The sequence below is a fragment of the Plectropomus leopardus genome, chromosome 2, assembly GCF_008729295.1.
Source record: "Plectropomus leopardus isolate mb chromosome 2, YSFRI_Pleo_2.0, whole genome shotgun sequence".
In the NCBI taxonomy this organism is placed as follows: domain Eukaryota; kingdom Metazoa; phylum Chordata; class Actinopteri; order Perciformes; family Serranidae; genus Plectropomus; species Plectropomus leopardus.
In genome coordinates this window covers 33019681-33032786 of record NC_056464.1, presented here as the reverse complement: position 1 = coordinate 33032786, position 13106 = coordinate 33019681, and the positions used below count along the sequence as shown (strand labels likewise).

Below are 13106 nucleotides of genomic sequence, written 5' to 3'. Positions count from 1 at the left end.
CTTAAATCGTAATAGTGGAAACTTCATTTGAGTTTTTTGTAGTTGTTTTTTTTAGAAAGAACACTGAGCGCTGAAATAAATGAATAAATAAATTATTAATTAGTTTTATTAGCTTTGCTGGCTAATGCTACTTAACGGCGATAATTCTAATTGACAATTTATTTTAGCACATATTTTCTGGCTAAACGTCACTTTAAGGGTGCTTAAATGCTACAGACTATAATAAAAATGTTTAAAACATACACTGTATAATACTATAGTACTTTATACGCTCACAATGTTAGTTTGTTTTGTTTTGTTTTGTTTTGTTTCAACGGTCGGTGCGTACGGCCGTGACGTGCAGTGTGTGACGCCGCGACGTCACCAACGGACCGAACGGGGCGGGGCTCGTAAACAGAGAAATCTAAATAAAGGATCGTGCAGAAATTTTACTCCAAAGTATCTCACTTTTCTCCTCAAGTAAAAGGTAAGTTTCCCTTGCGTTGTGATGAGTTGAAGCTCCGTGTGCGGTTGCACGGATGCGATGCTGGAAAAACCTCGCAGCTCGGCGGTTTTGACTCCTTGCAACTGAAATGAATTTTATCTGCCGTGTGCGACGCGACGCCATTACTGTGTGTATAAACCAACGGACAAAATGGCGAAATTGCCCAAAAAATCCTGCAACTCCTCTCCTGGCTCGTGTGGGAATGATTTAGATGCATTGACAAAGGCTGGCGGATAATCCCGTGAGCGGTGCACCGTCGTGAAGGCGGCTGCGCTTTGCGAAACACAAAAGCACCTTTTCTTGTGTCTCGGGATAATGGGCCTCAATGAATGAAGTGGGTTTGGCAGAGTCCTCCATGTTTCTCCGCGCACGTACACAGAAACGGCCTCTAACCGGGTCTGTGCGTCAGTGTGCTTTTCTGTGGTGTTAAAATCATTATTTTCATTTTTCATCCAGGTAAATCTCGTGTGATGCCGATACGTCGAGCAGCAACGACTCCGACCCCGGAGAAGGCCCCCTCCGTTGCAGCAGAGGAAGGTGAGGCTGGGGTCGTCCATCACCTGAACCAAAGACCCGTGAACGCACCGTCACTGGCTCAGCTCTGCAGCCTGCACAGACACACACTGTAGTCTGAGTGTTCACACTGAGCTGATGGCTGTGTGAGCATGCAAGTTCCGTTTTTTCAACATATTATCACATAAACAAGTCTCTAGACCTGATGAATACAGTGTCACGATCAAATACTGCAACATGTTTGATGCTTACTTGCAGATTTGACCCGTTCAGAAGACAATTATGGTCCAAACACAAAAAAATGTTGTAATGGTGGATTTTTACTCCAAATGCAATTGTTTATAATATATAAAAAAGAGCTAGGGGGGAATAATTATCACAATAACATATTTCACATATTACAAAATTATTTAAATTTTGAAAAAGCACTAGCTTTTTTTGATTGGGCATTTTTTTTCCTTTTGTAATAGCATATTTTATTAAAAATGTTCCCTGTCTGTTTTAACGGATGAAGACCTGTTGAAACGTGGGGGAATTGGCTCGATTTCTTTCTAAAACTTGAAAAAACAGCAACTTAAAAGAAATTACCCAAAAATTGCTAAGCATGCTTTCTTATGAATTCTACAAAATCACACCATTAATTGTAGCCAGTTACTGGTTATTTATGGTTGAGAAAGGGTCATGCTATTTTCTCCAGTCACTCTGTGAGGCTCAAGGAAAAATATTTTTAGCTCTGGTGAGGGTCATGATATTAAAACAAACCAAAGTCGCACCTCAGTCGCCCCCCTACTCTGACTTTTTTAAGGGACTGTACTTTATTTATCAGAGACATCTGTTGCATCTTGCATCCCCCAACTCTGTCTTATGTTTCCTGTCAATCTTTACGTATCTTAAAGTATTATAACTACGGGTCCTGACACAAAATTGGTTGCCAAAGTTAACTTGTGGGTGCTAATGTCGTTAATTAACATGTATTTTTTTTATACTTAATTTATTTTTGTTAAGAACATAAAAGACAAAACAAGGAACAGCAGACGGGGTCATCATGGGTTGAATTAAATGCATGATAACATGTATGAAATTATATATTTTTTTAATCAAGAGATAAAAAGGAGCATGGATACATTACAGTATTAAGGGCTGCGATCCTCTGAATCCACGATTGTCCTTAAACATCCTACAAGGTCCGTGCGCGTGATTCATGAAAAGCAAGATTTTTATTTATATTTTTTGTAAGGAGGGGATAGTATGTAGTAAGTCCATTCTGCTTATCATAAAACACGGTTCTCCAAACAAAATGAACATATCAAATAAAACAGAAACTTCAGATTTAAACAGGATTTCCACCTTTTCCAATATTTTTCACATTTTTCAGTGGCATGTCGTGGAGAAAAAGTCAAATCATCATTTGTTTTATTTAAAGCCTGAAACACACCGAGGGTTAACCCTCATTTGCAATACAACAAACAATTATCAAAACAGAAAAATACAAGACATTTACAATATACATGTATTTAAAAAAACCCAGACAAATCTAAAAACAATGACGGTCACAATCAATGAGATCACAAATTAAACACTGATGAGGACAGCCTAAATGTTGCTGAAGTGTATTCAGAGTATGTGGGCTATAGCAGGATACCTTACCTGCAAGGTGAGCAACAACTTGGGAGGAATATAACAAATTATAAAGGTTCCAGATCATGAATTTTCTTAACTAGTTATTGCTTTTCTCAACATTCGTTGTCCATAACCACTTGTCCTCGTAAGGGTCCCGGGGGGGCTGGAGCCTATTGGGCGAGAGGTACTTCCGGGACAGTTTGCCAGACTATCGCAGGGCTGACATATAGACACAGACGACCTTTCACACTCTGTCAGGTGTGACTGGACGATTTAGAGTCACCTGCAGGGACCTGCATGCAAACTTCGTATAGAAGGGCCTCGCCCAAGGTCCGAATCTTGCCCCAGCCTGGATTTGAACCGGGGACCCTCTTGCTGTGAGGTGTCAGTGCTAACCACCACACCACCGTGCCGTATATTTTGCTGTTAAAACTGACTCTCGAAAAAAAAACACTGTTCAAAAAAGACAACTCATTGTCGCACATGTTTTTTGCTTCTAACTTAAATGGTTTCCTCCTCTCAGAGCCTGAAGCGTCCTCAGAGGAGTCCCCCTCAGCCGACGAGGGGCAGGCTGCACCCTCGGCGGCGCCAGCCGAGGGCGAAGCGGAGGCCGAGGGCGCGGCAGAACGCGGGGCAGAGCCCACAGAGAACGGAGAGAAGGCGGAAGGAGAGGCGGAGGAGAAGGAGGGAGAAGCAGCCGGGAAGAAAGAGTGAGTTTCACCAGAGAGCGAGTGTGCAACTCTGAACACTGCGATATTTCACTTTGATAGCACTTTTATCTGTTAATATTATCCTTACCTCTGCTGGATAACGGCAGACGTGGTTGCAGTGTTGCATTTCCAAAAAGATGCGACCTGTCACGGCCACGGTGATTAGACAGATATCAGACAGATGTGTCGGTCCCTTTGTCCGCAGTCTTGGAGGAGTGCAGGAGGGGAGGCTGACGGTAAATCAGCTCAGATCTAAAAACTCACAGAAAGAGCAGCGTTATTTACTACAGACATACATTCACAATAATGCCAAGAAAACATTTTTGTTTCGCCCACAAAAATATATGAAGCAAAATATGTTCTGAGCCCTGCTGTCTGGTTATTTCTAAAGCCTCATGGGCAAAATGTTTCATAAAAAGTAATGATCTTTTTAAGACCATTTCATAAAGATATGTACCGAGATCGAAAAACTCACCTGTAGGTGATGAAGTGTTTAATTTTTTGCAAGAAAACAACTTCTAATTTCCCCTCCCTTTCTTCTCCCAGACCATGACAAAGCAAACATTTACTTCTCTGCACATACTAAACTAGCCTAGTAAGTCAGTGAGGGTCAAATTACCATGGTGATCATTCAGACAGATGTTCTCAAATTTCATTTTGTCTTTCCCGTCGGTGACAAATGGACAAAGTGACAAATGCAAGGACTGCGCGGCTGGACAGTGTGCAACACACTGCTATGTTCTCCTACTAAGGTGAGGAAGTGATAAAGATAAGGGTGGTAACAATCACAGTGAAATATCGCCTCCAAAGAAACGAACCACTTCACTGAACTTGTGTCCCGCTCCTCCTCTCCTTTTCGGCGGCAGGTTGAAAGATGGCTACAAGTACGAGAAAACCAAAACCAAGAAGGTGAAAAGAACGATCCCTGCGTGGGCCAGCGTCGCTACCAGCAAAAAGCTTCCCGTTACCAACTTTGCAGGCACTCAGAACAAAGTGGATAATATCCTCATCGAAGCTATTACGGTGTGTACGAACTCAGTAAATCCATCAGTCACGTTTTTTCCCTTTTTATTTAAAAAAAAAATCTGAAATCTTGTCCTGTTTTTTTACAGTCTTGTAATGACAGGTCCGGGGTTTCATACCAGTCCGTCATGAAATATATTCTGAAAAAATATCCGGGGATGGAGCTCGACAGAAAGAAGTTTCTCATCAAGAAAGCAATGAAGAAACATTTGGAGAAGGGAACCATCAGACAGGTAACTCGAGGGCTGAATGGAGAGAATCGAAAAACAGGATATTTTTAACCAAATACCATCATATTTATATTACAGCAATGTTGCAGGGTTGACCATGGGTGCTTTCACAAAAAAATGTACACAATACAGTTTTCGATAAATAGTCATCAGTAATGTGGATATGACTAATCGAGTCTGGTAAGATCATAAAATTACATTCCTTTACTTTAATGCCACCTTTAAAACTAAGAAAAGACAACATTTATGATATTCGGATATCCAAAATCTAATATGACATCTAGTATTGCCCTGGGTAACGGTTAACCAGGGGGCAAACCTCTTTTTATTTTCAAACTTTTGCCATCAAATGGAGGTCAAGAAAAGTATATTTTCAATGAGAAATCTAAAATAATGAAATGCTTCTTGGTCTTGGAGGTAAATCTGGTTCAGGTTACGACTGTAAATCTGTATTAATCAGCAGTTGTTTTCTATTAAATTAATCTGCAGCTAATATGATAATCTAATCATTGGTTTAAATAATTTTTTTAAGGAAAAAAAAACTCCTAATTCTCTTATTCCAGCTTCCTAAATGAGACTATTTTCTGGTTTCTCTCCTCCGTGACAGTAAAGTGAATAAACATTTGAGGATGTCATCGTGGGCTGTGGGAAACATCGATGGACATTTTTCACCATTTTATTACATGTTATGGACCAAACAACTAACCATTAAATTGAGAACATAATCGACATTGAAATTAGTCGTAAGTTGGGGCCCTAAATGTAATCCAGCTCAACAGACGTGCTAACAGTTGCAGCTTACATTAGAAGAAACAAACACATTGTTCGGTCTTTAACTTGAACCTTTGATTTTGTATTTTTATTGTTAAAAGTTAAAAACAAACACACCGACCACTCAACTCTTAAAAATCTGAATGTCACTGCTTCAAACTTTGGAGAAATCTGGAGCTTGACAGGCTTTACCGAATGGTCTTTTATTTCACTGGATGTTCGTTGAAACGTGTAGGAGCCTGTGAAATGTGTCAGATCTGCTCACTTAGATGTATCTTTGCTCCGTCTCTCTCGCAGCTGAAGGGTAAAGGCCTCTCAGGAACCTTCGCCATCGGGAAGCAGCCCACCGTGTCTAAGGTAACTTAGAGCAGAGGTCAGTCTCTGCTGGTTGCCTAGCAACAGCTAATTGTTTTTATACTAAACAAAAGAGATAAAAACATGAGTAAATCAGTGAAGCCGTTTCTGTTGAGTCCTGGCTGCTGTTGATCGCTTCGCATTAAGATGACGGATGTCAGAGTGGTATTGATCCTCTTCTCATCTAACTCAAGAAAGTGCGTAAATGTATTTTCCAAAATGTGCAACGATTTCCTTAAAGCAGAGTTATGCAACTTTTAGTTGGTTGTTGAGTCGCATTTCCAGGTCGTCAAACACCAACGCATTTGATAGATGGCTGCACCAAAGTACCAACCCAAAACATCAATATTTGACGACTTGGGAATGAGACTCAACAATCAACTAAAAGTTGCAAAATGTTGCTTTAAATCATGAGTTACATTTGGACTTGGGTCTGAGCGAAATGGCTCTAAAATAATATTGCGATATTTTAAGGCTAAATTACAATACACGATATATATCTTGATATTTTAAATGTCCTTTAAACTAATGTTGACTACTAAAATACAAAATTATTGAATGCAGTTACAATACATTTAAAGCAAGTGGTCAAATAATAAAGTTAATACACTACTGTTATAATAACATTAAATAAAATACAGTTTTAAGGAAGTTAAAGTACCTTTTGTTAAGAAATTTTAAAACGTATAGTTATGATAAAACAAATCAAAGCAGGGCCCATGGTGCTTTTATTTTGAAGGACATGGCGCGTCTCAGGCTGGAAGTGTCTTTTCTGTGGACTGAAGCTTGTTTTTGGATTTTAGTGTTAGACACAAACTAACAGCTCTGCAGTTTATTTATTAAGAGTTTTGCAAATTGCAGCAGTGCTCTGTGGTTATAATTTTTAACTAAATAGTCACCGCCTGGAGCTCTGCAAAAGTCCTGTTTTGTGTGTGTGTGCGAGAGATGAAGAGCCGAGTCGCAGTATAGTCTTTTTAATATTGCAGCTGCAAAATGCGGCAATACGTCAGTATATTTGATATATCGCCCACCCTTATTTGGTGTGGCGTGTCTCTTCTTTGATGTCCAGCTTGAGCTAAAGGACAAAGTTTGTGCTCAGCAGCAGAAGATCGTCAGTAGGCGATCGCCGTACAGTATCTGACAGATTTTCTGGTCATGTTAATGACGTAGTGTCCGCAGTTTCCTTTTCTCGTTTCGACTGGGATGTGTTTGGTTGTAACTGTCATGTCTGTAAATGAATGGTGTTTTAGAAAACCCCACAGAAGATGGAGTCTCTGGGAGACGCGCTTCCTCTCATCATCACGCGGCTCTGTGAGCCCAAAGAGGCGTCCTACAACCTGATCAAGAAATACCTGGAGCAGCACTTCCCCAACTTCAACATCGAGAAGAGGTACAGGACTTTTTTTTCTGTTGAATGTTGTTTTCTGTGACTTAACAATCAGGGCAGCAGTGAATATTTTTAAAACTAAAAAGTCTTTGAAGTTCCCATTTTTAATGTGAAAACAGTCAAAGACACAATATTGGACTAATACTGATAAGGAATAGGATAGATGTACGCAACTTGCTGGTATCGCAAAAGTGTGTCTTGCAAATGTTTAATATTTTCTTTAATAACAGAAGATAGAAACATCCCCGATCAAAGCTAAAATAAATTTAAATTAAATTTTTAGTTCTTCAGACAACAAAACCAAGGATCCTCACTAAAAGTTTCAGACGTAAATTTAAAACATGACCCCAAATTTAAGAAGTTGACAGCCACACGCTGGATTTTCATGGCTCAATAACTGACAAAAAAGAATGTGTGTGTGTGTGTGTGTGTGTGTGTGTGTATATAGTTGTCATTGTTGAACATGATAATGATTTCCTGAGTGTGTCCTCAGGCCAGACGTCCTGAAGACAGCTCTGGTGAAGGCGGTGGAGAAAGGTCAGCTGGAGCAGATCACTGGGAAAGGAGCCAAAGGGACTTTTCAGGTAAGATTTTTTTAAATTACCAGATATTTGTGTCCGAAATAAGTCCCAGCTGCTGTTAGATGATATATAGATGTTTTATGGTAGCAGATAAGTCGTTTGAGCGCAGTTGTCCACATGAAGGACGTCCTCTGCTGTTTAGTAAAGTAAAGCCACCACGCTGGACAGATGTAGCCGACCACAAATGGCAAATGACATCTTGAAATTTCTACGTCTGACTGTCGCAGCTGAAGCGTACTAGTAACCCGCCGAAGGGAAGCAACCTGGAGGACGCCATCACCGCCGCCATCACAGCCATGAATGAACCTAAAACCTGCAGCACCACAACTCTACGCAGATACTTAGTGGATGCAAACAAGGATAGAAAGGAGTACCATTTAGGTAAGAATCCCTCTCTCTGTCTTACTGACTGAGGTCAAAAAGCACACTAAAATCACTCAGTAAGTTTCATATCACATTTTCTTTATATCACGCAGCTGGTGATCCATCGTTGGCAAAACTAAGAATAACGCTGCAAGAATATTGCAATAACAATCTTGAAATAAACAGATATAAAAATGTCCATTCTTGACTCAGACTCGCTCTGTACCGGAGCGTTTCATTTCTCCTGTATCCAAAATATTGTCAGGTGGCAGAAAAGCTTTTCCTCTCTGGTATCGGTTGACCGATATTGGTTTTTCAGGGCCAATACCAATTATTAGTAGTTAATGATAACCGATATTTGGGACCGATGTGCATTTACAATAAAAATAAAATTCTTTGTCAATGATTTGAATTCGGATTATAACAAACGACACAAAACTTCGCCGAAATGCCTTTGTTAAATCAAAAATGTTTAATCAAAACTGAGACTTTCTACATATGCAGCACTTTTTTTTTTTTTCTATAAAGCCAAGTGAAATAGGTTTTACAAAGTAAAAGCTCCTCCCATGCTGACCCTTTCCTTGCACTTTTTAATTAATTTTATCGGCAATCTTTTAAAAAAAAACAGGATGTCTTTATTGTGCACGTTGACTTCACGACAACAATTTAAAAAACAAAAGAATTATTGTGCAGCCTTCTGATGGTTTCCACTAGTGACCAGACAACACGAAAGGCACGTAAATGAAATCACAGCTGTAGCGTACTCATCTTTCCCGCTGTCCGTCCGTATTGTCACTAATCCTAATTCTTAAACGCAAACTACCAGACGTGTTTTTTCACGTGTGTTTAATAATGCCTCAAAACTGCCCCCGTGTTATGCGGCGCTGTTTAGACACAAGTTTATTATGCCGCAGGAGCGATGTTAAGGCGTTTTGATCTTTGAAATGGATTGATTCCTTTGTAACAACAAACTGAAACATTGACACTTTGGAGTGTACTTCTGAAGGCTCGTTTTGTAACGTGTGCTGTCTTTTTATTTTGTGACGTGTGACGTAAACGCTCTGCACGGTGAAATCTTTCTTTAGTGGCCAGTCTGAGGAGGACCCTCACAAAGTGTAAAGTGCTCGGCTGGATGGAGCAGATCACCGGTCACGGCTTCACGGGGACCTACCAGCTCTCGTTCCCGTTCTACCCGAGGTACATTTGGAAAAAAGTGTTCCGTTATTACTTGTTTGGTACTTTGTCTCGTGGTTTACAAATCTTAACGTTATGAATATTCTTCTTCTTATCCCTCCATTTCTTTAGTGAATGCAATGTGCTTTCCATAGTATATACTGTACTTTGACAAAGTTTAAATATTTTTTTCACCAGGCTGATTACTTAGTAGGGAGACGAAATTCCTAAAAATAAAATAAAATCACAGCTGACGCAGCAGTGGGGCGAGCAGAGGTCGACACAGCTGATCTTTGTGTGCCTGCTCAGAGTTTTTGGTTTCTCTCTCTAGCCCCACCGTCCTGTACCCAGACAAGTTCAAAGAGCCACCGAAGAAAACCGCTCCGCCTGCAAACAAGCGAAGGCGGACAGTTGAATCTTCTGACGAGGAAGAGGAAGAGGAGGAGGAGGAGGACGAAGAGGAGGACGAAGAGGAGGAAGAATCAGAGGATGAAGCTCCTGTCCGGAAGAGGTGAGTGTAAAAAATCTTGATCCATAGTTACGGTCTTTTAAGCGGTGTTGTGGTCTGCTGGGAGTTTGCAGGATTCCCGCGGATCCTTAAAATGTCTGAAAAGGCTTTGAATCCATCAATCTTAAAAAATAAAAGCCTTACTTGGCATCAAAATGTCTTGAATCACTCTTTCAAGTCTAAAAAATGCTTAGACATTGGAGACGAGTTTCATTAATCTTTTTTCTGACATTGTATCGAAAAATCTCACAATAACCGGTAACTTTGAAATAATAATAATTTACTGAATGCCTCTTGCATTAACATCACCAAAGTCATGTTTTATGTAACAATGAATATTTAAAAAATTAAATAAAATTTCCCCTAACCTTCACTAGTTTATGTCAGTATATGTCTTTTTCCCTCACTGTTGGCTTCTGTAAAAATGGTCCTAAATTTTATTCCAAGTGACATTAAAAAAAATCTTAAAAGCCTTAAATCCCTCTGGCCGTAAACTGTAGGAACCCTGGTTTGTCCATCATTCATGATAACACTTCAGTAAGTGCTTTGCGTAGAGTTTTGCACATCTTTTTTAGATCTATCCGTCCATGCTGATGTCTACTGTTTATCTGTTCTCCGACCAGCCCTGACACACCAAACCAATCCACACTCACACAGACTGCTGCATGGCTGCAGCCCCTGTTCACACGTCTGCTACAGGAAATGGAAACACACTCTTTAGCCTTTTTTTAGTAGGTTTATCCACGTATTTGTATCTGCATGATAAAAACATTTAAGTTTTCTCTTTTGAGAAGCAGAATACGTTTTATTCATTGGCGCCTTTCAAAACACTAAACGTCATATTACAAGGCCGAGTTCAAAAAGCAAATGGTGTAAGAACAGATCAATGAAATAAAGAAGACAGATTTAGTGTATAAAATCATTATGTACAAAGGTTTAGTGACCGGATCAAACTGAATATGCAAGTTTAAAAAGATGCGTTTGAAGATGAGATTGAAAACAAAAAGTGTCGGTGTTACGGATGTCTGGTTCTACAGGCGGCGGGGCGCAGAGCGGCTGAAGGCTCTGAAAGATCCAAGTGGGATCGAAATGTTGTCCATCTAAATAAATGTGTCGTTTGTAGTCAGTGTGCAGGTGTAACTCTTAATTGATGCTGTTTTCCGGTAACCCTGCACCCACGTGACACCCCTCTGCCTCACTAACGGCTCTCTGTTCAATTTACTTGCAGAAAATCTCGGAAGAGGCCTCCACCCAAGGCTCGCCGTCCCCCACCGGCCAAGAAATCTCGGAGCTCGAGCCAGTCAAAAGCTAAAGGCAGGGGGCGCTCACTCGCTAAGAAGTCCCCGGCCAAGAAAGCGGTGTCTTCAGCCAAGAGTCGGGGACGGCCATCTAAGAAGGAGTCCACAGCGCCGGCTAAAGCCACGCCTGTCAAGAGAGGAGCTCCCGCGAGAAAGCCCAAAACACCAGCCGTTAAAAAGCTGAACAAAAGAGCACCGAAACGACAGGCGTCCAGAGAATCGACCCCCGAAGAGGAGGAGGAGGAGGTGACCACACCGAGGGGCGGGTCCAGGCGATCAAAGGCTGAAGAGGCGTCCCCTGAGGTGCCCGCAACGAAAAAGGCGGCAGGTAAGAGGCGGTCAGAGCCTGAGGAGTCAGAAGAGCCCGAGGTCAAAAAGGGGGCGAAGAACAGCAAGCGGTCCGGTCGTAAATCCAAGAGAGGGAAAAACTGAGCCGGGAGCTGCTTCCACGGACTGGGCCGCTCCGAAAACGCAGCAGTCTGACGCTTTGATTCAGTGCTCTCTCTCTCTTTTTATCATTTCTCCCTTTTTAACAGGGCAGTAGTTTTTTTTATTTCTATTGTAGAATAAGAACGTTATCCTACCAAGTTTACTGTACATTGAGAGTTTCTGAATTTACTTTTTAATCACCATGTGTAGAAAAGCTCAGTTAGTGTTGCCATTAAAACAAATGTGATCGGCTGCTCGATGGCAGCAAAAGCATAGCAACATCCGACAAACTGTAACTAGAGCCATGTAGTGACTTCCGTTTTTATATCTGTTCCTCATCCACTCTTTAAGCGTTGGCGACACACGTTCCTAATATCAGATGAAGGGAGATATCAGTGTTTTGGAGGTTTGAAAAAAAAAAGAAGTTAATTATAACTTAAATATTTAAACAGTTCCTTAATGATATTAGTATTTTATAAAACTCTGATTTTAAAGGTCATGTCCTGGGATAAAATTACAATATTTTCGGCAGTGCAGCACTGCATCAGAATAAATTTGTATCCATATTTGTCCTTATGTAATTATTAATTATTATCACTAACAGTGATTGTTTATTTAAAACAAAGAAGTCCTTTGAAAAGATTAGGCCTGCAGGTGACAGCTCGAGGATAAAACACTACGTTTTCATTTCAAACACGTTGGGGGTCGGGGGGGGTGTCTTTTTGATATGTGTGTGTGCGCGCGCGTGTGTGTGTGTGTGCGTGCGTGTGTGTGTAAACGAGCGTATACATACATTGATTTTATTGCTTCACAGCTGTAACTCAGTACCAAACTGTAAGAAATGTGTGTTGTGAATAAGAAAAAGGAGGATAATAGCTCATACATACCCTGCATGCATGTATTCCTTGTGTTGTTAAGCTTTTTTCAAGTCATTAATAAAATGGCTATATTTGTAAACTCTTGCTGTTTTTTATTTTAAATGTATTTAATTTAGGGAAGAGGAGAGAATATTTTTAAAATGTCTCAGTTTCCTGATTCCAGAATATAAAACTATAAAGTTTCTTTGTTTTTTTTTTTCATTGAACTCAACTGTTATCATTCACAGATTAGTTTTAAGGTTTTCTTCATTCTGCACAAAACTACCTGGTATTGTATAATGATTCATCTCAATGATTCAGTGAACGATTTAAATGATTTGCCATATTAAACTATTTAACTTTACTATCGGAGGTTGTTATTCTCAAAAAATTAATTAAATAAATAAAAGGAAAATACAAGGGAGCATTTTTACCTGAAAACATTTAGCCTTTTTACAGCTTCCTTTTTATTTAAAGTGCAGAGAGTCATTATACTGTTTGATGTCTTGAGAAAGTTAGAAATTGCTTTTTTTTTTTTTTTTTTAATTTAATGGATATTTAATTTTACCATTACACTGATGTGTGCAGTGGTGAAAAGTAAGTATATTTACTGAAGTGCAACTTATTTTATGTAGTTATTTTTTTAAATCATGTTTTAGATAGTTTTTTAGGTACTTGTACAGCAGTTCATCCAGCTTATATTACTTTCTCCACTACTTCTACTCCCCTTACTGTATCTGGCAACTATATTTCTAGTAAGATTAAGATTTTACATAAAATACACACAATAAAAATAAGATAACAT

General features: G+C 39.9%; 1 protein-coding gene across 2 annotated transcripts; it reads left to right on the top strand.

Moving 5' to 3' along the window:
• The first annotated feature begins 385 nt into the window (after positions 1-385).
• On the top strand, positions 386-12401 carry hp1bp3 (heterochromatin protein 1, binding protein 3). 2 transcript variants are annotated; one of them, XM_042495793.1, is made up of 13 exons: positions 386-466; positions 941-1021; positions 3141-3327; positions 4017-4079; positions 4194-4350; positions 4440-4583; positions 5649-5708; positions 6956-7095; positions 7586-7676; positions 7901-8054; positions 9122-9233; positions 9541-9720; positions 10946-12401. In XM_042495793.1, exons 2-13 carry the CDS (start codon positions 955-957, stop codon positions 11445-11447), a joined length of 1857 nt encoding a protein of 618 aa, XP_042351727.1. In that variant the 5' UTR covers positions 386-466; positions 941-954; the 3' UTR covers positions 11448-12401. The 2 variants fall into 2 exon arrangements, with proteins under 2 accessions (XP_042351727.1, XP_042351733.1); XM_042495799.1 differs by lacking the exon at positions 4017-4079.
• The last annotated feature ends 705 nt before the right edge of the window (positions 12402-13106 follow it).

Bases quoted from the DNA above. Each gene is read 5' to 3' on its own strand.
- hp1bp3 (XM_042495793.1), top strand. From the start codon at position 955: ATGCCGATACGTCGAGCAGCAACGACTCCGACCCCGGAGAAGGCCCCC. The intron at 5,709-6,955 runs GTAACTTAGAGC...ATGGTGTTTTAG, and splicing joins AGCAGCCCACCGTGTCTAAG to AAAACCCCACAGAAGATGGA. The intron at 9,234-9,540 runs GTACATTTGGAA...TTCTCTCTCTAG, and splicing joins TCGTTCCCGTTCTACCCGAG to CCCCACCGTCCTGTACCCAG.